Source organism: Dermacentor albipictus, chromosome 5, assembly GCF_038994185.2.
Source record: "Dermacentor albipictus isolate Rhodes 1998 colony chromosome 5, USDA_Dalb.pri_finalv2, whole genome shotgun sequence".
Classification (NCBI taxonomy): domain Eukaryota; kingdom Metazoa; phylum Arthropoda; class Arachnida; order Ixodida; family Ixodidae; genus Dermacentor; species Dermacentor albipictus.
Window position 1 is genome coordinate 144,484,176 of NC_091825.1, and position 23,959 is coordinate 144,508,134.

The window sequence follows — 23,959 nt, forward strand, 5'->3', positions numbered from 1 at the left end:
AAATATCCGCCAAGCATGGAGTAAAAAAAAAAGACTCATGTGACCTTGTCGAATCTAATTCCAATTTCAAGAGTCGGTACTAATTTCTAGCCGTCACAGTATGTATTTCAGCTACCTCTATTTAAATTACGTAATTTAAAACGTAGTCCTTTTGAAACCTTTCCCGTATAAAGCGCGTTTCAGCGCTTAAAAAACTTGTTTACAACGGCACTTATTCATCTACACACATCTTCGTGAGAACATTAATCATGTGGCCATGCTGCATCGAGCTCGGCAAGCGTGTGGTATGGCACAGGCAGACGCTAGTCTCGGTGAGCGCAGCACGCTGCTTTGAAGGCTCACTCGTTGCTGATGATGGTGCAGTGACCGGGCAGCCACTGAACTCTGATCATACGCCGATGTTCAAAAGCGGCGGTGAGATTGTCCGATTTCATCCACCAACCCTTCTTCAGGACTGCAAAAAAAAATGCTTGACTTCACAGTTTGGCAGACCACCTTTGGGCGACTGAATATGGCCAACCAGATTGGTGGTTGCTGATGTATGCATTAAGAGCGCCTCACAGAGGCGTCGATAACGTCGACATTGTGGTGGGCGAGAACTTGAATCGGATCGACGTGGATCATGATAATATGACCGCCGAAATAAGAAGAAAAAAACGAGCTGTTCGCAGTAATGGAGCCATCTGCATATGTAGTCACAAAATCAGAGTTTGTCACATAAGCGCTACAAGGCGTCTCGTTTCCTAGCCACCGGTGGCAAGCCAGGCTTCTCTCGAATTACAGGAACACCCAACATTTACAATTGCTTGTCTGAGGCTCCACAAGGCAGCTGATGGTCGAGCAGCACGTGTGAAACCTGATGTAAGTGATTAACGGTGAGAACTCACAATACTGGAAAATTCGGCGCGGGGTTTTCCCCATTGGGAGGCAGCCTGAATGATGAGATTAAATGCGGCATAAACGGTGCCTGTGAATTCTGAGTATAGTTAGAAGTGTGTGCATGCACTGGGCTGTGTCGGTCAACGGCACTTGTCGCGACTGGAGATGCACATAGAGGATCGCCGAGAGAAACCTGGCGTGCATATTTTATTACGTTGTGTAGGCCGTGGAAATTAGTCCTGCATGTATTTGTAATACTGGTAGGCTGTAGCTGATAAACTGCAGAATAAGTGATTTGTACTGTATAGATCGCTGAATCTTTAAGACAAGGAGAACGCTCAGAAATTTCAACTTGGGTTATCGGTGACCTCGCCAATCATTATTCCATTTGGGAGGATTTCTCTCGGATTCAGCGACATGGATGATTTTATTAAGTTATTATTTAATAGGTGACACAAAAACTACCTTGATCAATTTCTTAAATATCAATTACTCCTATCTTCCTTTATTTTGAATTACTTGATATCACAATTCCATACAGCACTTGTTGACATTCCTAATTTATATTTCATCCACCGAAGCTATTTTATGCAAATTTAACTTTTCTTTTAATATTAATATGCACACTTTAAACCGCCTGCTTTTTGGACAATTTCCTGTAGTGGGTATGAGCCGGAATTCACAGACAAGTCAAGACGACAAGAGGAATAGAGATGCAACAATTGTGCATGAGTACGTTATTGGTACAGGAAGACTCATGTTCGACACCTTTTCTTCCTTATTAACACTATATCACAATATTTTCATAATCTAATAACTTCGTCACAATTGGCATGCCCAATTTTCAAGAAAATAAATAAAAATCTCTTATCACAGTTAATTAAATATTGGTAGTACTACTCAATTGACTAACAGAATCCAAGAACCTCAAATTATGTTTCATTTCGAATCATGGCCAACATACACCCCCCCCCCCCTCCCTTCGCGCGTACTTGCCAAACATGTAAAGAAGAAGAAGACGCCGAAGAACAAGCAAGCAGCTACAGCTCGCCCATCGGCAACCCGAGTGAAGAAGAGAGACATGGAGGTATGTGACACCACTTTTACGCTTCGAAGGATTGGTGTAGCGTCCTCCCTACATGGATCGCACTGTGGACAAGCGAGAACGTCTGATCATTCCTTTTCTCTTTAAACGTCCAACCAAGGTTTCATGCTTATTCTGTGTGAATCACAGGTCGAATCCACGAAGCTTCTCTCTTTGAAGGGCTCTTTGCTATTTGACCGGTAGCGATCACGAAGAAAATGTTCAGCGTCATGGTTGGCTACAATTAGTTATAACGAAAAATCCCAGCTTACAAGCTTTTTGTCAACAGGGGCAAGAGGAACAAATGCATAAGTAAGCAGCTTGATGAAGCCGCTCCAGATATGATCCTCTTCGAAAAGCTTGAGCATGCGCCTGCCCTGAGTTTATCTTAAAGACGCTTTTGCTGCCGAAAGAATGATGTTGCAACGTCTTCAGTAAGCATATTCACTAAAAGCTCTTAAGACTAGAAATTCTGAAGAGAAAATAGCCATGAAGAGGGATGCTAAACTTATTAATAGGCCTGACCACCGGCGAACCACAAAGAGCACTTATGAAGGGGAAGTTTTGTGAATTCGGCTCAAAGTGTGGTACGACATATCCCGCTCGGCATTGCAATTTTTTAATTCCTTTAAGTCGTGGGCGTGGCTATTATGCCGACAGCCGGCAAATTTTGCCCGCATTTAGCAGAACTTCTCTTGGCCTCACTGCCGGGGTTGTGACAGCAAGTGCGAAAGCGCGTTAGGCGATGGAGATGATCCACGAGCCAGCATAAGACATGTATTTCCTCGCAAAGCGGTTACGGTTGTTTGTAAGGACAGCTGATTTCAGCGACAGTGTATAACCGATAATGAGCTATTAGGTGATTGCCTTAGATAGTAACATTAGTGTCGCGCAGGTGTAGGATGTGTAAATAGGCTCTTTTGCTCCGGGTTTCGTGTTAGCATCTCACCAATATGCGCAGTGGGAGTTATCTCCCACACCAGCGGAGCGAAGAAAGAACACAAGAACATTTACAAAACAAATGAAATTTACAAAGGATAACTCAGTGGATAGACTCAGTGGGAACTCTGACCATTCGCACGGGTGAAGTTTTGGGGGCGACTGGTTGGTCACGTGTTTGTAAGCGGCACTGAAACGATAAATAAGAATTGACATGGTTCCCTGTATGGTTTCAGACTTCTCGGCACATACCCGTTTACTTAGAACACCCCGCTCACCTACAAGAACATTACGCTAGCCTGCAAGTGAACGCTGTATCCACTACCCATTTATTTTTGCATTAGAGCGGAATTTGTAACAAATACATGAGTTATACATAAAATTCAACCTGACGCAACAAGTGTGGCTTCGCAAAGCATTTAATTAAAATGATTGCAGACAGCTTCGCTTAAGGTAGATTCCAAGATGTGCGTGGGATTCATATTGACAACTTTTTTAGATTTCCGTACAAGGATAACTCGTTTAGCAGTATTTTGAAATGGAACATGCTAACATATATCCTTAATTGTAAGATTTAAATGTCAAAGCATTCGTGAACGTCTAAGCGTTCGTGAACACTGGAATACTCTATTTGTTTTAGTTGAAAGTTTATATTAAAGTGAGCATTTCGTTTTACCAATCATTATAAGCATTGCGTTGATTTTTCTTGCAATATTAATCCTAAATCAAACAAAACTTTAGACAAGGTCGAAGTTGAGGAGTTCTTCACTTAAAACTGCTTAGCTCCTCAAGGAAAGAAGTATAACAGACTGATGACCTAATTCAGGCTTCTATATTTAGCCCTCTTTGAAACGTTTTCTTTCTTCTAACTCTGCTTATTCCGCTGTAATATTGTTTCACAAAAGTAACATTGCAAACTTAATCAGGTCCTGGACCCCACAGGCCGTCTAAAGCTCTTTGACTCTTGCGTTAAATGTATTTCTACAGGAAACGCGGAAAATAAGGTCTGTAGATTCATTTATTGAGTTTCTGAAACACACCAATTCCTTCAAAGCAATTTTACTGCATAAGTGGAATGCAATTCATAAACCTGGTAATCGCAAATCAAGTCGAGAGGCATCATCTAAAGCAAATATTGTACTTTATATTTTGCAGGACACGTGGATCCTTGAGATTCTTCTCATCGTCATCAGGACTTGTAAGCATATCTGTTCTTTTGTCACCTACGCTAGCATTTACACTGAGCACATCACATGTAACCTATTCTTCTATCTATCATAAGAAGCCAACAAACACTGACACCAAGGACAACACTGGGGAAATGACTTGTGCTAAATAATGTAATAAAGAAACGATAACTTCAAGGAAGTGAATGTGAATGAAAAAAGAACTTGAGTAGGTGGGGAACGATCCCACAACCTTCGCATTTCGCGTGCGATGCTTTACCAAGTGAGCTAACGCGGCGCCGTTTCTCCGTTCACTTTCTTGGGAATTTATGTTTCCTAGTAGAACCGTGGGAGTATTAGCCAATGCCACCACTCAGACTTTGGCGGTGCATGGGGAACATTCTTTCCGCCGCAGGCATCACAAGAACGTGATCTTTTTGGGGGAAGGCAGCCGGTCAATAACCCCCCACATGCTACCTGAAGGCATCAATGTTGCCGGATTGGAGACCCTCGTTATGTAATGAACGAGACGAAAGGGCGTTAAACAAAGGGCCCGATTTTTATTAGTCATATCATAAGAAACCAACAAACAGTGACACCAAGGACAACATAGGAGAAATTACTTCTGCTTAATTAATGAAATAAAGAAGCGATAAAAACAACTTGCCGCAGGTGGGGTACGATCCCACAAGCTTCACTTTCAATTGATAGAGCATCGCACGCGAAATGCGAAGGTTGTGGGATCGTTCCCCACATGCGGCAAGTTGTTTTTTCATCCACCTTGATTGCCATTATTTATCGTTTTTTTATTCCATTATTCAGCACGAGTAATTTCCCCTATCTTGTCCTTCGTGTCAGTGTTTGTTCACTTGTTATGATTTGAGTAATAAAATTCGGGCCCCTCGATCAACCCCCTTTCTTCTAGGCTATTACCTGATGACTCAATTTTTAAGCAGAAAGTATCCTGACAATGACGCCCATCAATGCCCGCAATAACAAAAAAGTTCTTGCTGAAAAGCGTTGGCTCAAGCAGATACGAGCCAAATGTGATGACGGACAAAATAGCGCATGTCAATGGCCATAAATGAAATGCATTTCCGACCGAAAGGTTTTCTGAATTCGGTGCCGCTGTGCTTGAAACAACCGCATTTACGGGTTCGTATGACCGCGTCAATAGATGGTGGCACAGACATCGAAATTTTTCGAGAATATAAATATGGAAACTGAGCCGAGAGAAAGGCTTCGAGGTTTTCGAAGTAAACAGGGAAGTGAGGAGGCGTGGTGGTTTTCAACGAGACGGGATCCACTTGAATTACAGGCTTGCACGAGAAGTGCGCTGGCGACCAGCTGGTCGCGCTGTTGCTTTTTTAGGGGGCCCACCGGCCATCAGGAGGGCAGAGTTGGTAGTAATGAAGAAGTTCCCGTAAGGGAACCTGAGAATCGTATCGCCGTCCATAAGAGAAAAAAGGAGGAAAGCAAGAAAGAGAGCTCGCCATGCAGTATTCTGCTTAAACATGCAGGGCGGCAGAAGAAAGAAAAAATGGGCCGAGATTGAGGAGCAGTTAAATAAACAACAAATAGGGGTGTATGCGGTTACAGAAACGCACCTTAGAGACCCGAAAGAGCCGCCTATGATTGAGAAATATGTTTGGGAAGGGTGTAAGAGAACTAAGACAAAAAGAAAGGGAGGGGGAGTCGGAATGGTCATCCGTCAAGGCGCTCAATGGAAAAGAGAATAAAGAGTTAGTGGAATGCGTAAGCGCTTATATTAAGGGTTTCGGGAATGATGCTGAAATTATCCTATTTGGTGAGGTGAATGCCCACATACAGGATTTAGACGGCTCTACCGTCAACAACGGGAAGTCAATGCTAGACCTTTGTGAGCAACATAACCTCGTTATCGTGAATACAGGGCCTAAGTGTGAAGGACAGATCACGTGGAAAGTGGGAAACCGGCAATCAACCGTTGATTACTCTTTGATGACAAAAGGAATCCTTGATAAGTTGAGAGAAATGGTCATTGATGAGGAAGGGTATAGCAGCATTTGGAGTGACCATAAACGCGTTTTGAAAATGGGATATGCAGTTGGGAAAGAGAGCAAGGAGTGTAAAACGGCCATTCCAAATTTGAACGCTGAAGAAATAGCAAATGTAGTCACTGGAGTCGAGGAAGAACTTGGCAAATGACCAAATGAAGAGTGGGAATATAGTGAGCTTCTACGTGTAATAACGACACAAATACGGAAAGAGAAACAACATGCGCGTTGGAAACGAAAAAAATAAACCGAATAGCTGGTTGAAGAGGGATATACGAGAAGCGATCGCCGAACGACAGAAAGCATTCCGAGAGCACAGGCAGGCAAAGAAGGTGCAGTTTCCACAGCATGAACTAGCCAGTAAATGGGAAATATACCAAGAGAAAAAGTCTATTGTTCAAATACTGGTGCAAGCAAATATAAAAGGTGAAAGTGAACGTTCGTTGTCAGAAATGTGTGAGAAAAAGGAAGGCCGCGCCTAGAATATTTTGGAACCACATAAAATCATTAGGCAGGAACTCAACAACAATACAACAACGTATCCTAGACGAAGATAGAAACAAACTGAAAGGGGAAGCGGCAATAAATACCATCCGAACAATTACAGCCGAAATATTTAAAGGCGACGACAAAGTTGTATTTGAAGAAAAAAAGAGCATGAAATAGACCCAGGTGGAAAAGGAGCTGGTGCTGACAAATTTCAACTGGAAGAAAGCCGAAAAGAAAATTGATAAGCGCACAGCCACAGAGGTAGACGAGGTTCCCGTTATGTTGATTAATGAATTAGGACCAAAAGGTAAGGAAGCTCTGGTCAAAACAGTGTAAATTTTTTTAAAGATGGACGAATACCAGACAGTTGGCGACAAAGTAGAATGAATTTGGTCTATAAAGTTAAGGGGGAGGAAGACATAATTCACTCTTATAGACCGCTGACCATTACATTGCTGATATACAGGCAACCACTGCAGGTAACCAAATTAAAGCTGCAAGCATGGGCAGAGAATAGTGGTATTTTTGGGAGAACTTCATAATGGCCTTAGAATAGGTAGGCGTTTGAATGATAACTTATGTGTTCTTACTCAGTGTATGGCAATGTAAAGAGTAGAAAGCAGACCGTTGTATGTGGCTTTTTTAGACATCACAGGAGGGAATGACAAGGTAGACCGCAACATGTTGTGGGGTATTGTAACTTAGGAAGATCCTCGAATGAGCAAAGCTGGGCCAGAGAGATCCCGCGTGGGAGCACTTGTGTCGTGAAGCCCAAATTTACCACTGACAGGCAGACGCAATTCGCCGTAATAGATAAAACTGTATGAGGTACTGTGATCCCATGTGTAGGGAGTTCATCTTGCATAGGAACCGCGGTGTAGTGACCGTCGGGGACTGGTGGGGATGACAGGAAGTCAACGTAAGCCAGTGCCGAAGGTGGCAAGCGAACGAAGTCGATGGAACATAGGAACTGGGGTGTGGTCCAGAGAGATCTAGAACAGGCAGGTCAAGGCGGAAAGTACTGGCGCAACAATCGATGAGAGCAGAATGTGCGGAGAGGAAGCCTAAGCCGATGATGATGTCGTGGGGACAGTGGGCGATGACTGAATAGCACGATAGTGGAGCGATCGGCGAAGGAGACGCGGGTGGCACACAAACCAATTAAGGGGGCTGTTCCGCCATCGGTGACACGGACAACTTGCGTCGTGGCGGGTGTGATTATTTTCCTTAGCCGGTTACGAAGGTCAGTGCTCATTACCGACAAATTCGCCCCAGTGTCTATAAGAGAAGCTTCAGATGAGCGGGCAAAGTGAGTATAGGATTTGGCGGCGTGGGGAGCAATGCAGCGTCACCACGAGGCGCTGCATCGTCTAGTTTTCCGGTTGGGAGCAGCGTCCGAAGGGAGTCGGCGAATAGGAGCGACGGGGCTGGGGGTCGTCATTGGGGCGAAGGTGAACGAGAACAGGGGTGGTTCGACGCAGGAGAATTATCGGAGCTGGCGGCATAGGGACGAGAAGGGCCACCTGGAGGGCGAGAGTAGGCAGTATAAGTAGACCGGGTCAGGGAGCTCCAGCGACTGCGACAGTGCCAAGAAATGTGCCGGATTCGATGGCAGTGAAAACAAATGGGCTTGTCGTCAGCAGTGCGCCATTCAGACGGGTTGCGGAAGCGTGATAGGTAAGAAGACGCGAGACGGGGCGGGATCGTAGAAGCCGGGTGGGTATCAGGGCGATGGGCCGAGCAGATGGTGTGAAGACCCATGTTTGCGAACTCCTGGCGGACAACTGCCTGGATCAGGGAAACCGTCACTGCAGGTGCGTGGGAGAGGCTGGAGTCGAAGGCAGCCGGATAGGCGGCCTCGATCTCACGCCGGACAATTCTGGTAATATCACCAGTGTTGTTGGGACGAGGAGCGTCGGCACAGGAAGACGTCGCTGGGGTGTTGGGCAGACGGGCAAACGGCTGGTCGATACGTCGCCTTTTAGCGAGTTCCAGGCGGCGGCACTGTTTTCTAACTGCATCCACCGTCGGCACGTTGGTGAAAACGAGCAAGCTGAAGGCGTCATCGGCGATAACTTTGAGGATGTGGGAAACCATGTCCAACTCAGTCATGTGTGCGTCAACTTTGCGGCACAGAGCCAAGACGTCCTGAATGTACGTGACATAGGGCTCTGTTGACGTGTGCACACGGCCGGAAAACGCCTTTTGCGCTACAAGTTGGTGACCGTAGGGGTTGCCGAACAAGTCTCGGAGTTTCTGCTTAAGCGAATCCCAACTGGTGAGCTCATCGCCGAGGTAAAAGACTAGGTTGGCGAGCATGATAGTAGGGTCCCACCAGTTATTGCGGTGGCGTGTTCGTACAGGCTCATCCAGTCCTCGACGTCTTCCCTGTCTTTACCCGAGAATACGCCAGGATCACGGGGAGCGGGGAGAGTGATCTAGGTCATCGAAGTGGCAGCAGGGGTCGGAGCCGGCGCAGTCGAGTTGTCGACGCCGGTAGCCATGAAGCAAGGCACGACGTACCGTCTCCTGCGAAGCTCCGTGACGAGGAACAGGGAACATCCACCTCCACCAGATATGCTGCGCAGCAAGACGCAGACGAAAAGCTATTTACAAGTATATTTACAAGGAAATACGCCGCACTTGGCCAAGAGGCAACAGCCCGCGCTAGCCTCTAATCGTCGTCATCGTCTTCACCCTGCTCGCCTCTTTGTCATCGCAAAAAGTGTTACGTAACAATATTCTGGAAGGGGAAGGCTTAGGTGACGATTTTTTACAGCTTTTGTGAGAGATTTACCAAGAAAATACCGTTTGCGTTGAATGGGAAGGCATGAGGAGCGAGGAGAAAGTTGATATCAACAAAGGACGGAGGCAAGGGTGCCCTTAATCCCCACTGCGGCTTATTATATACATGGTGAGGATGGAGAGGGCGCTAGAGAAAAGTAACATCGGGTTTAATCGCTCATGCAGACAGGCGGGTAAAGTAGTAGAGCAGCAGCTTCCAGGTTTATCTTGAGCGGACGACATTGTGTTGCTAGCTAACAAGCAAAGTGATTTGCAACGTCTGGCTAATATCTGGGGACATGGAAGGCAACAATTTAGGTTTGATGTTTAGTGTTAGAAAATCACGTGTTCTGGTAATCAATGAAAACAGTGAACAGATAGTCGCAATAGAGGGCCCGGAAATACCTCGGGTAAGAGAATATAAATACCTTGGTATATGGATAAACGAAGGCAATAGATATATGGAAACACAGGGAAAAACAATAACAGTAACGGGGAAGAGAGATGCAGCCATAATGAAGCACAGAGCGCAATGGGGATACAATATTTTCAAGGTGCTCCGAGGTATGTGGAAAGCTGCAATAGTTCCAGGGCTTCCTCTTGGAAATGCGGCTGTTTGCTTGAAAGCAGGGGTACAATCAGGACTCGATGTGAACCAAAGGTCAGTGTGTCTCCTTGCATTGGGCGCTCACGGAACGACTACAAGTGAAGCTGGGCAGGGGGATACGGGCTAGACTATTTTCGAAGTGAGAGATGTTCACAGTAAAATTGATTCTGAAGAACAACTGAGGAATATGGAAAAAAGTAAATGGGCTGGGAGAGTGTTTAGGCGTCTTTACAGGAAAAACATTGATTCGCAGCGCAGGAAAAGAACCACGAAGCATGCCAGCAAGTATGCGGCGCTAAGGGTGGGCAAGACAGCAACAAAGAGCGTCAAGCGGAAAGTCAGAGAGGCTGAAATAATCTCCTTGTGGTGGCAATGGAAAAGAAACCTACCATGAGTAACTACTTAAGAGCAAAATACAAAATCAGGAAAGAAACAATTTAGGATAACTCAATGGGAAGCTCATTACTTTTCGAAGCGAGATCAGGGTGCCTTAGAACACGCACCTATAAAGCAAGATACAAGAAGGAAGAAGAAGCATATGCTTGCTGCGGTAAAGCGACGGAAACGATTGAGCATGTTTTATTAGAACGTGAAGACATCTGCGCAGCGGTCGATTTAGGCATCGCTGGCCTCCCTGAAGCCCCTGGGGTACAGCTAGAGCCATAACATTTCTCACTATATTACCCAGAGGGAAATCAGGCGCTGCTGTGCTGTGGTATGCTTGGAAATGTCGGTATATTGTGACTTCGGATTTCCATCGTTCTCTGACAGCCAGGCAAGCACCATTCTGTCTGCCATAAAAATTATATTCTGGTAAAAGAGCACATAAGAAGCCGTCTTAACATTATTATTACTCAAAAAGATGTTTTGTTTAACTATGAGAACTGGTTGTTTCAGGTACAATTATATGAAGCGTAAAAATTAACGGCGGGCCGCTAAAGCTGTAAGACAGACGACAAGATTCGCGCTCACTTCTGAACAGTTTGTTTTCTCTTCTTGCTTTTCTTCACTTGATTATGCATTGTAGGTGAGTAAACTTCACTGGAAGATGTGATATGCGTGAATGGAAACATTTTATGATGATTTTACTTTAGGAACGCGTTATTTGTGTAGCCATATGCACGTTTTAGACCAAGCCTCTTAAAACACCAGCCAACACAAGCCTCGCAGACACATATCGTTGCATCTAGAGGACAATCCCAATTGCTGTCCCCCAGATTTTGGACCTTGCCATTGAGTGCGGGAGTTGGCTTGAGGAGGACTTTGAGATGAAAACTGGAGGTTTATTTACATTATTTACCGTGAGAGTACAAATAAATTAAAAGTCATAATGCAACTCGGACTCTGCGGCCCGTGGCAAGAAGCTAGAGAGAGATGAATGAAGGAATGCTCCCTTGCTGCTCCCGGTCTCTGGCTTTTAACCCCTTTGGTGTCTCGAAGTCACGTCCCGTTCGGCCACTCGTCGAGCCCGCTCAGGTGTCATCATTTTCGGCCAATCGGCGAGCCCGCTCGGGTGGCGTCATTTTCGGCCAATGGTAGGCGCCCGTGCGAATGTAAGTCACACCCGGCGCAGAGGATCGCTCCATTGTCTCCACCTGTCCGAGGGAGTACTTCTCTGCGGTATTGCCTTCCTGTTCTGCAACTGTCGTCACAAAGGCGGATGGGGCGGTTGCTGCCAAGGTTTCACGGTGCATTACAGCCGTCTTGCCTCGCGGCTTGCAAGCGCACAGCTCGGGCAGGCGGTTTGTTCTCGAGCGACCATTCAGAGCCGCAAAGCAGCTTTGCTCGGGACCCACGTTACCTGGAACAGTGCCAGGCTCCCTCTACACTTTCGGGAAGAGTCAAGCAGTGGGACAACAGCTCCACATGCGGCGCACGAGGTGGGGGCCGCGAACTTGTTTGGACGTGCCGCACTTCGGGAACGTGGTAGATGTGCTTCTGCGCTCCTTAATTAGGTGTGACGCGATTCGATGTGCTCAGGTGAACTCGAAGGAGGCTCAGGAAAAGGTCCCGTATCTAACAATATACCGTCATTCGCATGACGGCACGGCGCTCCTTAAGAAACTCCCATAGACGGTGGCGCCAGATTTCCCTCTAGGCGTTATAGTGAGAAACTCTATGGCGAGAGCAGGGGAAAAGTAAACACGTACGCACTAGAGATTAGTAGGAGGCGATTGGAAGATTGGTGGAAGAAAAGATGGGAAACGATAAAAAACGGAGACGTACAAAAGCATAGTTCGGAATATGTGGTCAGAAAGTTTGCCTGTGGGGTTTCATAGTGTTTTTTTCTTTGTTTTTTTCTTTCCTAAATTAGGCAGGACATTAGGCAGTATAATAGCAAGAGGTTGCTGGTGCAAACAACCCACCACCCCGTTTCAAAAGCGACACCCATTACATAGGCTACACATTCCTTCACTCCACTCGAACACCCGCATGCTTGAAACGACCCTACTCCACGTCACATAGGCTTCACAATCATTTCAGCTATGCCCCCCTTTACGGGTCTACAAAAGCATTCCATTACGCTGCTCTTCCTTGTGCTATCAGAATATGGAATTTTCTCCCGGACAGCATCGCATGCCAGTCCAACTACGATTCATTCTGTGATGCGTTGACTGAATTCATGACTAAATAAATGAGAAGTTTTATGTTTGTTGCACAATGCTTTCTATACTTGCACTATCTTTTACATCTTATTGTCGCATTATTACCGTTACGTCCCTATGTTTACCATTCCGTTGGAATGTCGCGTCCGTAACTTTTCTGTCATTGTTTTTCATTATTACTGTTTAAAACTGTGATATTGTTAATTACACGACTTCACTGAAAACAATCTGTGTGATTTATTCCTTGTTATTATATTATGTTTTCTTCTTTTCCATAATGTGAATCGTGAAATAAATAATTCTTTTTTCATCTCGTATGCACTCTCGGTTGTAGGTTGTAAACAGATACGGTTTATAGATGTCTTGTATTCTATGCATTTTCTATGTACTGCCCCCTTTACCCAATGCCTCACTTTGAGGCCTCTAACGTATTTTTAAATAAATAAATAAATAAATACATCAATCCAGCCATCCATTCTTTTAGTTGAGAGTTTCTGCAATGCGATGAAAAACAGGGGGAGGAATATTTTTCAGAGTAGATATTTATTACATCTAAAGGTGCTCGAGACAGTGACAAAGAAAATGTCTTGACCTTAACAAGAATGGTTAGATTAGCGAAAGGCTTGGCATGCTGCCGCAGGCGCAATTTGGGAGAATGTATCAAGCAAGGTAACACGGGCGAGCACACACACATGTGAAGTAAGCCTACTTGGAGAGAAGTAATTTTAATAAAAAAAGGGTCTGAAGGCGAACTCTTTGCTTTGCATCCATGGTAGATAAACAGAGCTGAAATTATGAACCGAAGGAAGAAAACAGAACGAGCGCTGACTGCCATCGATTGCTTTATTTTGCGTGCACAAATATATAGCTTCAAATGCGAGGGCGAAAGGGGGTGGGAAACAAAACGGGGGAGGGGTTATCATTCCAGTCACGCATGGGTCTAAAGGTGAAAACATACATACATATAATGACTATTTATGTAGGTATTTCTATTCCTTATAGATGAGGACGAGTGAAAGGGAGCTAACGCATAACAGGCCTTTGAGCATCATTGTGAAGGCTTCAGTGATTTTACGTGCTCGATCGTTTCACTATCGGCGCAAGACCTCAACATCTGCAGGAACTGGCTTGCACCTGCTATTGGCGCACTGGATAGTGAGATCTCTCACAGTCTTGATTTTAACGTTGTAGACATGTTCCCGCAACAGTGCGTTGAGACACATTCCTGTTTGGCCGATATACGTTCTGCCTCAAAGGCTGGCGATTTGGTAGACGACTTTCTTGTTGCACTACAGCGGGCGCGAGGCGCGATTTTTTCTCTTGGAACATTTGTAGGGGTGGCTGGCGTTCACTTTTCTTGCCGAAGTCTAGTTTTTTCGAGGCCGAGAATACAACACCAGCACGCTCTGTAGTTTTTATGTTTATTGCGTGGAAAACCTCGTGCATGCATGCGTTAAGGTCTAGCTTTGATTTGCCGAGTTCAGGCAGTGCCTTATAGCTGGAAAATCTGGTTTCTTTATTTCCTGAGAGACAACTTTTATAAAGGAGAAAGTAGGTCTTCGGGTAGCCGCTTGCTTTAAGGTGATGGACTTGGCTATTATAGCTTCGGCAAATATCATGATGGCAGGAGTGTGTGAGGGTTCACCTGAGGGCTCGATGTGCAATGGCGCGCTTAATTGACAACGCTTCCCCCACTATGAATCAAACCAAGCCCCATGCAGTGCAGTAATGCAGTCATATACAAGATCCTTGTAGCTTTTGCCGTTTGTGTTATACAGGGGAGCTACCACGAACTTGGGCCGCTCCTTGTACGCAGTTACAGGCATGCCGCTTGGCCCGAATACTATCCTGAATTTTGTTTTCCACGGACCCGTGCCAAGGTTCAGTCATACCTACACGTTATGCTACATGTTTACATTCTTTTAAATATAGGGTTATACAACCACCCATGTGGTGTGAAATGAACAAGTGACAATCAAATTAACACATTCCTATAACAAGTGACGCAAGCAGTACAGCAGCGTGTCCGCACAAGTGTCTTTCGTTGTCCAACGCGTATAGTCTTCTAGTACATTACGCTTCAATTTGGTGGCCTGTCTGAGTGGTGTCGTGCTTGGTATCTCGAGGTACAGGGTGATGACTCTGAATGTGGTGTATGTCCACTGATGCATATATAGGATCTCGGATCCCTTAACTTAAGAATACAGTTCCATTTTGATGGTATTCCAAGCTCCTGACATCAAACCTACGTAACTGCCGACATCGGGTGGTGGTCACTTTTGGTTGCTCTCAAGGCGAATAACCTTGCTTTCTTGACATGTTTATTTTCCTGAAATTGGCTGACAGGAAGGGGAGGGGGGGGGGTCGTGCAGAATTGGAGAGGGTTTCGGTTCCTCGCCCTCGATTGGTGGGCTTCCCCTCGTTTAGCTGGTGGTGGCTCGTCGGAAACTGCGGTAGTGTGTAACCGAACGTTAGAAACGGCGCTAAAACGAATGCTCAGCCAAGAACAATCGCTAGAGCGATGTTGTATACGTTCTGAAAGGCAACCACAATGGTAGGCTGCAATAGCAGAGGAAGAAAATTACGCCGGATGCTCCGAACACTCAGTGCCCGAGCGATCAGTGTGCAGCCACATATACCTATTGGAGCGAATAAATTTCTGGTTATGGCATAATGATATATATTTAGTACATACACGTCGCTTGGCTGTAGTGAGCGTTCTCAGTTTTGGCATGTGGCATGACCGCCAGGGGAAGTAGGCAGAATCCGAAAATTTTTTACTTATAGTGGAGGGCTGAGAGCATCAATTGCTTGAAAATGGAAATATTTTTTTCCTCTTTTCCTCCTAATAATGCATCAACAGTGTGCACAGATCGTATAAGATCTAAACATTTGGTAGCTTTCATAACGCCTCGTGACAGACAGGCGAAGTGAGCGTGGCGCGAGAACTTTTTGACAAATCGTGGACTCCTACCGACAGAAAAGAAATAGGACTAGATATAGACGTAGTTGTTCTGCGGAAACCCGCAAGGTGGAGAGAAGTAATGAATAAAGGGAAAATGAGACATCCACCTGTTCTAGATAGGACTAGATATAATCGCTTCAGGCTATAGCACCTCCGGCCAGTTAGGGCAGGTTCTAGTGTTGTCAGTTGAGGATTCGTACCCTGAGCTTAAAGGAGTTGTCGAAGACAACAAAGCCCGAAGCCACGAAAAACAAACATCATCCAAGGAGGAAATGTTACAAAGCACTATTTCTGTCTCACGGTGATACGGAACTTTTGTTAATGAGCGTACGATCGTGTCGTGCACTCTTCAAAAATTGTACGCCCTTTGGATCGCGTCATGCCAGGCAACAATAATCGTCATCGGTCTTGCTTGCGTTTCTTTTCTTGAAAACGCTGCGCTCACCACTTTCTTGACGAGAATGCTCTGTCATGCTGATAACGCGCATGCCGTTCCTGAATCGGAAGTACCGGCCTCGTAGCGTTAAAGAAATGCAGAAAAGACAGATGATGGTCATTGTGTGGCAAGATACGACCCAAAGGCTGTAAACTTTTCTTACAGCGTAAGAGTGCCACTCACACTGTTAGGTCTTTCCATATTTCCAGCGCGCTATATTGCGCTACCTGCTGCTGTAACTCTTCCTGATGTTCCGACTGATATTTCTACTTTTGTCCTTAATCAGCGTGAAGGACAACGATGTAATCAATTCTTTGTCAATTAATGCGGGAGCCCAATTAGTGCATTTTTGACCCTTGGTTTAGCCGTTTCATTTCCCAAGCATACACAACATATCCGTGCAGTACACCGGTGGATCTTAGGCTGGTTTCAACTTTATTCGCAGACGCCGAACGCGTGGCCCTTCGACAAGCATATCGGCTTTTGCGGGGCCTGGGCTTCGAGCCCTATGGAATCCGACCTGGATCCGCAGCAGCTCGGTTCCACCGGCGCTGGCCGGAACGAGTCGTTCGGGGCAGCATCTTCGCGACGATGACGCGATGGGGCCGAACCGGCATACCATACTGGACGAAAATGGCAATAATTGTCATGGCCTCGGAAATGGCTGAGATGTTATTCAAGATTGCCGTGATCAACCTGGATGCCGCTGTTGACCGCTGACCATGTTCGATAACATTACACAATCAGTATGTTTTCTTTCAAACCTAATAACTTATAGTCGTTTCGTATCTGTAATAAAGCTGTAAATTGGAAGAACATTACTTTCGTGGTTGAATCCCAGCGAAGCTGACCCATGGGAGACAATGTCTTTTGAAATTGGTGACAGACCAAGACAGTGCAGCTGTCACTTCCATCCCCGGCCATCACCTTTTCTCACATTATGCAAAATAGAAGTGAGGCGTGCAGACAGGACACAATTAGAGTAGAGAAGTAGACAACACGAACGCGAGCTATCAACTGAAGGGAGCACTGAGGCGAAAAAAGAACGAAGACACAAAACTCATCTGCGCATGCTCAGGAATGGTAACACCACGTGTCAATCGGGTACACGTGCCGGTCTACGTGAGAGATAACTGTTAAGGCACTTAATCTCTTCCTTATGTAAAGTAATCGAAGGCTGACTCACGCACGCACTTCCACCATTATAGATATGCCATGCCTTGCAGCCAGTAAAACTCAAGCCTTCGGTAGTTAAGCAACGTGCGGTTGACCTCTTGTCAAGACATAATATTGATAGGCTTGTCTGTAATATCAAGAAAGCTAAATCCCTCACCTTAGAACTGTTTTTCTCGGCCAAGACCCATAAACAAGAAATTCCTTTTCGTGCTATAGTGTCAAAGAAAGGGACGTGGCAGGTCTGTGTCGCTAGTTACCTACAGAACTGCCTAGCTTCACTAGTTTTTTCAGACGCCTTTTGCCTACGTAATTCTCAGGCACTAGATCAGTATTTGAGAGAGGAAAATCCTGGTGACTGTACACCTTTTAGTATGGATATCGAAGACCTGTATTATTCCTTGCCGCATGACGGGTTGCTAAATTCCGTAAATGAGTGCATTAAAGAACAAGTGCAAGAGTCGGCTTTTATTGACAGATGCGGTGTTTCCACGGGAGCTTTTCCAGAAATTCACTCAATGTACTTGAAGTCAACGGTGATTGGGTGGAGAAATGGCGTTTTTCTGCAGAAATCAGGCATTTGTATTGGCTCAAAGGTTGCCCCTATTCTTAGCAACATTTACCTGAAAAAGGTTGACAACTGCTTAGAGAAAGCCTTAGGTGATAGCGTTATCAAGATATTTCGTTACGTTGATGATTACCTGATTCTGCAATAGGGAAGAATTCGATTCCGCTGCTACCTCAGTGAGTGAGCAATTTAAACTTTGTGGGGGAGGACTAAAGTTTACCAAGGAATTTCCTCAGCGACGCGTAATTCAGTTTCTTGACATTTCCTTGATCTTCGAACAAAATCATGTTTGTTGGCAGTACTCCCCAAGATCTTCGAAGCCGTTTCTAAACTTTCAATCCAAGCATTCTAAATTAGTAAAAAACGGAATTGCCATGTCGTGCCTAAAGTCTTCCCTCACCAGATCCTGCATGCACAACATGAGCGCCAGTTTTAATGCGCAGGTCCGGCGCCTATTAGAAGCAGATTATCCTCGTGTGGTGGTGGCCACTGTGGCTGAGCGCCTAAAGAAGTCGGTATCGAGAGGGACGGACGTGATTACAGAAAGCAGTAATAGCAAAAAAAAATAGTAGTGGCTATTCCGTATATTCATTCAGTGTCGCACAGGCTTAAAAAACTTGCTAGTAGATATGATATTAATGTTGCTTTCACTGCTCCCAATAAGCTAGGTAAGATATGCGCTGACGTACAGAATAAAAAGGAGCGGGTAAAAGGCAAAAAACGAACAGATATTTGTCCAGTGAAGCACAATAAGAACAACAGTTTTACTGACTGTCGTATGGGTGTGGTTTGTAAAATTCCCCTTAGCTGTGGCCAGTTCTACGTAGGGCAAACAGGACGGTGTATCAATCAGAGGCTAATGGAACATATAATGTTGTTAACCGGTGGATCGCCTTCTAATCTTTCGCTACATTGCCGAGATTGTAACTGCACGCCAGAGTTAGATGAATGCGCGATATTGTACAGGCACAAGAATGAAGATACGCGTCTTATGGTAGAGGCATGGCATATCTATAATGGTGGAAGTGCGTGCGCGAGTCAGCCATCGATTACTTTACATAAGGAAGAGATTAAGTGCCTTAACAGTTATCTCTCACGTAGACCGGCACGTGTACCCGATTGACACGTGGTGTTACCATTCCTGAGCATGCGCAGATGAGTTTTGTGTCTTCGTTCTTTTTTCGCCTCAGTGCTCCCTTCAGTTGATAGTCGGCGTTCGTGTTGTCTACTTCTCTACTTTTGTGTCCTGTCTGCACGCCTCACTTCTATTTTGCATAATGAATCATTACCAACTTTCTCAGCTTTCTGTCGTTCTAAGATCCTTTTCTCACGTTTTTCATGGCTCGTCATGAAGTGCGTACTCGAGGACCACCTCACGGCTGGCCTCGTCAAAGCCATGCGACAACAGCAGGTGAAGTCGGTATCAGCGTGCCTGGGGGTTCGAGGCCATGGCACAGCGCCGAGCATTGCATGCATGAAGAAGGGTGAAGAGGAACTTGCCGAAGTACAAGTCATCGTCATCAGCAGCAGCAGGAGCAGCAGCAGCAGCAGCCGCAGCAGCAGCCTAGTTACGCCCACGGCAGGGCAAAGGCCTCTCCCATACTTCACCAACTCAAGTTCAAGTGGCTGAGGAGTTCTTTAGAAATTTATACAGTACCAGTGGCACCCACGACGCTAATAGAACAGAGAATAGTCTAGAGGAATTTGAAATCCCACAAGTAACGCCGGAAGAAGTAAAGAAAGCCTTAGGAGATATGCAAAGGGGGAAGGCAGCTGGGGAGGATCAGGTAACAGCAGATTTGTTGAACGATAGTTGGCAGATTGTTCAAGAAAAACTGGCCACCCTGTATATGGATGTCTCATGACTTCGAGCGTATCTGAATCTTGGAAGAACACTAACATAATCCTAATGTACAAGAAAGGGGATGCCAAAGACCTGAAAAATTAAAGACCGATCAGCTTACTGTCCGTTGCCTACAAAGTATTTATTAAGGTAATTGTATATAGAATCAGGAACGCCTTAGACTTCCGTCAACCAAAGGACCAGGCAGGATTCCGTAAAGGCTACTCAACAATATACCATATTCACACTATCAATCAGGTGATAGATAAATGTGCGGAATATAACCAACCCTTATATATAGCTTTCATTGACTACGAGAAAGCATTTGATTCAGTCGAAACCTCAGCAGTCATGCAGACATTACGGAATCAGGGTGTAGACGAGCCGTATCTAAAAATACTGAAAGATATCTATAGCGGCTGCACAGCCACCGTAGTCCTCCATAAAGAAGGCAACATGATCACAATGAAGGAGACAGGCAGAGAGATACGATCTCTCCAATGCTATTGACAGCGTGTTTAAAGGAGATATTCAGAGACCTGGATTGGGAACAATTGCGTATAAGAGCTAATGGAGAATACCTTAGTGACTTGTGATTCGCTGATGATATTGCCTTGCTTAGTAACTCAGGGGACCGATTGCAATGCAAGCTCACTGACCTAGAGAGGCAAAGCAGAAGGGTGGGAAAAAATTAATCTGCAGAAACCTAATGTAATGTTTAACAGTCTCGGAAGAGAACAGCTAGATGATTATAGTCTTTTATATATGAGATGATACAGCCAACCATGTGATGTGAAATGAACAAGTGAGAATTCAATTAACACGTGTCATTAACAGGTGACGCAAGCAGCGCAGCAGCTTGTTCGCACAAGTGTCCTCAGTTATCCAACGGGTATAGTCTGCTAGAACATAACCCTTCAGTTTGGTGGCCTGCCTGAGTGGTGTCGTGCGTGGTATGTCGAGTTACAGGGTGTCATGTGCGTAGTGCGCGACACGGTGCGGTGGTTGGAGAGGACAAGAAGCAGACGACAAGTAGTGCGCGCCGAGGCGAATTCCGTGCTGGCTGGATAGAAAACGACAATGTCGAAGAGCGTCCCGCACGTGAACACGCGGCGCAAAAGAAGAAACTAAAAGAAAAAATGCAACCCAATCAGAAGAAACCACGGAGCATCAAACAGCCAATGAGCAAACGACGAATCGGCCAGAGCGGCAGAAAAGCCAGGCGCGCTGGCAGGACGAGAGGAGACGCGGGAAGAGTTCCAGGAAGCGACGCCAGAAGGCCGGCCACCAGAGCGGGCGTTGAAGACGGGCCGTCGTGTACCAGACCCGAGCCACCTGGACTTCGCCCGGCCGGGGCCTCATGCCAACCCGTTCCTGTGCGACGCCACTCTATTCGATCGTTAACCTCTGCCCGAGGTCGGCGACCCCTGCGCCCGCGGGCAGAACGAGAGCAGCCGGGCTACAGGCCCGAGTTCCACGCACAGCTGCCTGGCCAGAACGCAGCATGCCTTTCCTCTGCAAGCCAGAATGCCGCGCTCTGGTCGCCCGGTCAACGGTCCGACATCCCGACCTTTGGTGAGACCAACACTTCTCCTCACCCTGCCTACGCTTCTCCAAGTCGAAACTAGTACGCGCCCTCGCAGTCGCGGTCAGTCTGGACTCGCGTACTTCTAAACCCATCCTAGCCCTAAGCGCGTTTCTTGCCGTGATGTCTCTGAGTGTTTACTTTATGGTTTTTTATTCCTCGTTCTAGATTTATGAAAACTTCGTGTGTGTTTTTTTAACAAATGTCTTTGTACCCAGTTTGTTTCATAGAGGCTGCGCCTCATGAGAACCATCTGAACCTTTGCAGAAAAGAACCTGCACCACAATTTTTTTACGGAATTCGCCTCGACGCGCGCACTACTTGTCTGCTTCTTGTCCTTTCCAACCGTCGCGCCGTCTCGCGCACTACGCACATCACACTGGGTGATGACTCTGAAGGGGGTGTGTCTACTGATGCATATATAGGATTAGGAGCCCTGGAACCTAATTATATTATTCCATTGTGATTGTATTCCAAGCTACTGACATAAAACTTACGTAACCACCGAAGTAAGCATCGGGTGATGATTCGCATCGTTCTTTTGAACGACCCACTGAAACTCTTTTCGGCCATGGGAGGTCACTTTTCGTTGCTCTCAGGCGAATAACCTTGCTTTTCTGACACATTTATTTTCGTGAAATTGGCTGATAAAAGGGGGGGTGGGCGGCGCGTCGTGCAGAAGTGGGGAGGGTTTTGGTTCTTCGCCCTCGTTTAAGTGGCGGTGCCTCGTCAGAAACTGCGGTGGTGTGTAACAGAAGTTAGAAACGGCCTCAAATGAATGCTCAGCCAAGTAAGATCGCTAAAGCGATCTCGTATAGGTTCTGAAAGGCAACCACAACGGTAGGCTGCAACAGCAGAGGAAATACAGCAGTTGCTGCGAATACCCGCATGACCGCCAGGGGAAGTAGGCAGAATCCAAAAAATTTTGACTAATAGTGGAGGGCTGAGAGCGTGAAGTGCTTGCTAACGGAAATATTTTTTTTTCCTTTTTTCCTCCTAATAATGCATCAACAGTGTGTACAGATTGTATAAGATGGAAACGTTTGGTAGCTTTCATAACGCCTCGTGACAGACAGGCGAAGTGAGGAAAGGTGAGGAACGAGGAAAGGTTACGAAGCACAATTTCATGCTGAACTTTAGTAAATAGGCGTACGGTCGTGTCGTGCACTCTTAAACAAACACCCTTTGGGTCGTATCTTGCCACACAACGATAATCGTCATCTGTCCTGAGTGCGTTTCCTTTCTCGAAAACGCTGCGCTCGCCACAATCCTGTAGAGAATGCTCTATCATGCTGATAACGCGCATGCCGTTCCTGACGCGCAAGTGCCCGGCTCGCAGTGTTAAAGAAATGCAATACGGACAAAACAGACGACGATGATTGTTGTTGGAAAGATACGTCCCAAAGAGTAATTCTCTTTTACGATTGTGCTACTCACAGTGTTAAATTCTTCCATATTTTCTGCATGTAATCTTGCGCTACCTGCTGCTGTACCTACTTCTGATGTTCCGACTGGAATTTCTAAGTTCTTTAAAAATTTGGGGGCCTGAGTTGTGCGTTCCTGACCATTGGTCCACCATTTTTATTTCCCAAGCAGATACAAAATATCTGTGCAGAACACCGGTGCATTTTGTGGTTTTAACTTTATTCGCAGACGTTCAACGCTTGGTCCTCCGTCTTGCATACCTACTTTGCGAGGCCTGGGCTTCGAGAGGTATGGGATCAGGGCTGGATCCCCAGCAGCCCGGTACCACCGCCGCTGGCCAGAACGAGTAGTTCGCGGCAGCATCTTCTCGAAGCTGATGAGTACTTTGCGAGGCCTGGGCTTCGAGAGGTATGGGATCAGGGCTGGATCCCCAGCAGCCCGGTACCACCGCCGCTGGCCAGAACGAGTCGTTCGCGGCAGCATCTTCTCGAAGCTGATAAGTTGGGGCCAGAAGGGCATACCATACTGGACGGAGGTCGCAGTGAGGCTGATGGGGGCCGAACTGTTTGTCATTATATTCAGTCTATGTGGCCATTCACCCTCCCGCTGTTCACCATTATCTTTGTGTTCAATAAAGTGACCGAATCAGTATGTATTTCTTAAACTTATAAATTAAATTTTTTTTATGTCTGTAATAAAGATTTCAATTGCAAGAACATTGCTCGCTTGCTGATTTCCAGCGAAGCTGATCCGTGAGTGACAGTGCCTTTTGAAATTAATGCCAGACCAAGTTGGCCGAACAGAACTGCTAGAGAGAGAGAGAGACAACTTTATTTATCCCATCTTAAAGGGAAAGAAAGTGCGGGAAGAAGGCGAGGGAGGTTATCCTACTCGCGGTAGGCCTCCTCTACCACCTCAGCCCACCTCAGGATAGCTTCCTGAAGCTCAGCCCACCTCAGGATAGCTTCCTGAAGTTCGGGGTTGTAGCTGCGCATGGCAGCCTCCCACAGCTCCCTACTACTTAAAATTCTACAAAGGTTAGGGGGAGGGGAGAGGTTCTTGCATTGCCACATGAAGTTTTCTTTGTCGTGATCATCACAGACAGAATATTAAAAAGAAATGACCGGCCTCTCTGTACCGATGTGGGAGCGGCCCGCATCAGTCCCAGACTGATCCCTCAGGACCAGTGGCGTAGCCAGAAATTTCGTTCGTGGGGGGCTCACTTTGCAGCTCGGCCTCCCCTTATAATTTAGTCAAGGGATATATATATATATATATATATATATATATATATATATATATATATATATATATATATATATATATATATATATATATATATATATATATATATATTCAACAACCTTGTTTACA

The 23,959-nt window shown here is 45.8% G+C and overlaps 1 protein-coding gene and 1 long non-coding RNA gene across 2 annotated transcripts; both read left to right on the forward strand.

The window, feature by feature from the left end:
• The first annotated feature begins 1,890 nt into the window (after positions 1–1,890).
• LOC139060601 (uncharacterized) lies at positions 1,891–16,812 on the forward strand. The gene is made up of 3 exons (XM_070539752.1): positions 1,891–1,966; positions 4,058–4,100; positions 16,437–16,812. Exons 1-3 carry the CDS (start codon positions 1,961–1,963, stop codon positions 16,709–16,711), a joined length of 324 nt encoding a protein of 107 aa, XP_070395853.1. The 5' UTR covers positions 1,891–1,960; the 3' UTR covers positions 16,712–16,812.
• Positions 16,813–18,852: 2,040 nt separating this feature from the next.
• On the forward strand, positions 18,853–23,236 carry LOC135906310 (uncharacterized). Its single transcript, XR_010565688.2, has 2 exons — positions 18,853–21,150; positions 22,814–23,236. It is a non-coding gene; the product is annotated as an uncharacterized lncRNA (long non-coding RNA).
• The last annotated feature ends 723 nt before the right edge of the window (positions 23,237–23,959 follow it).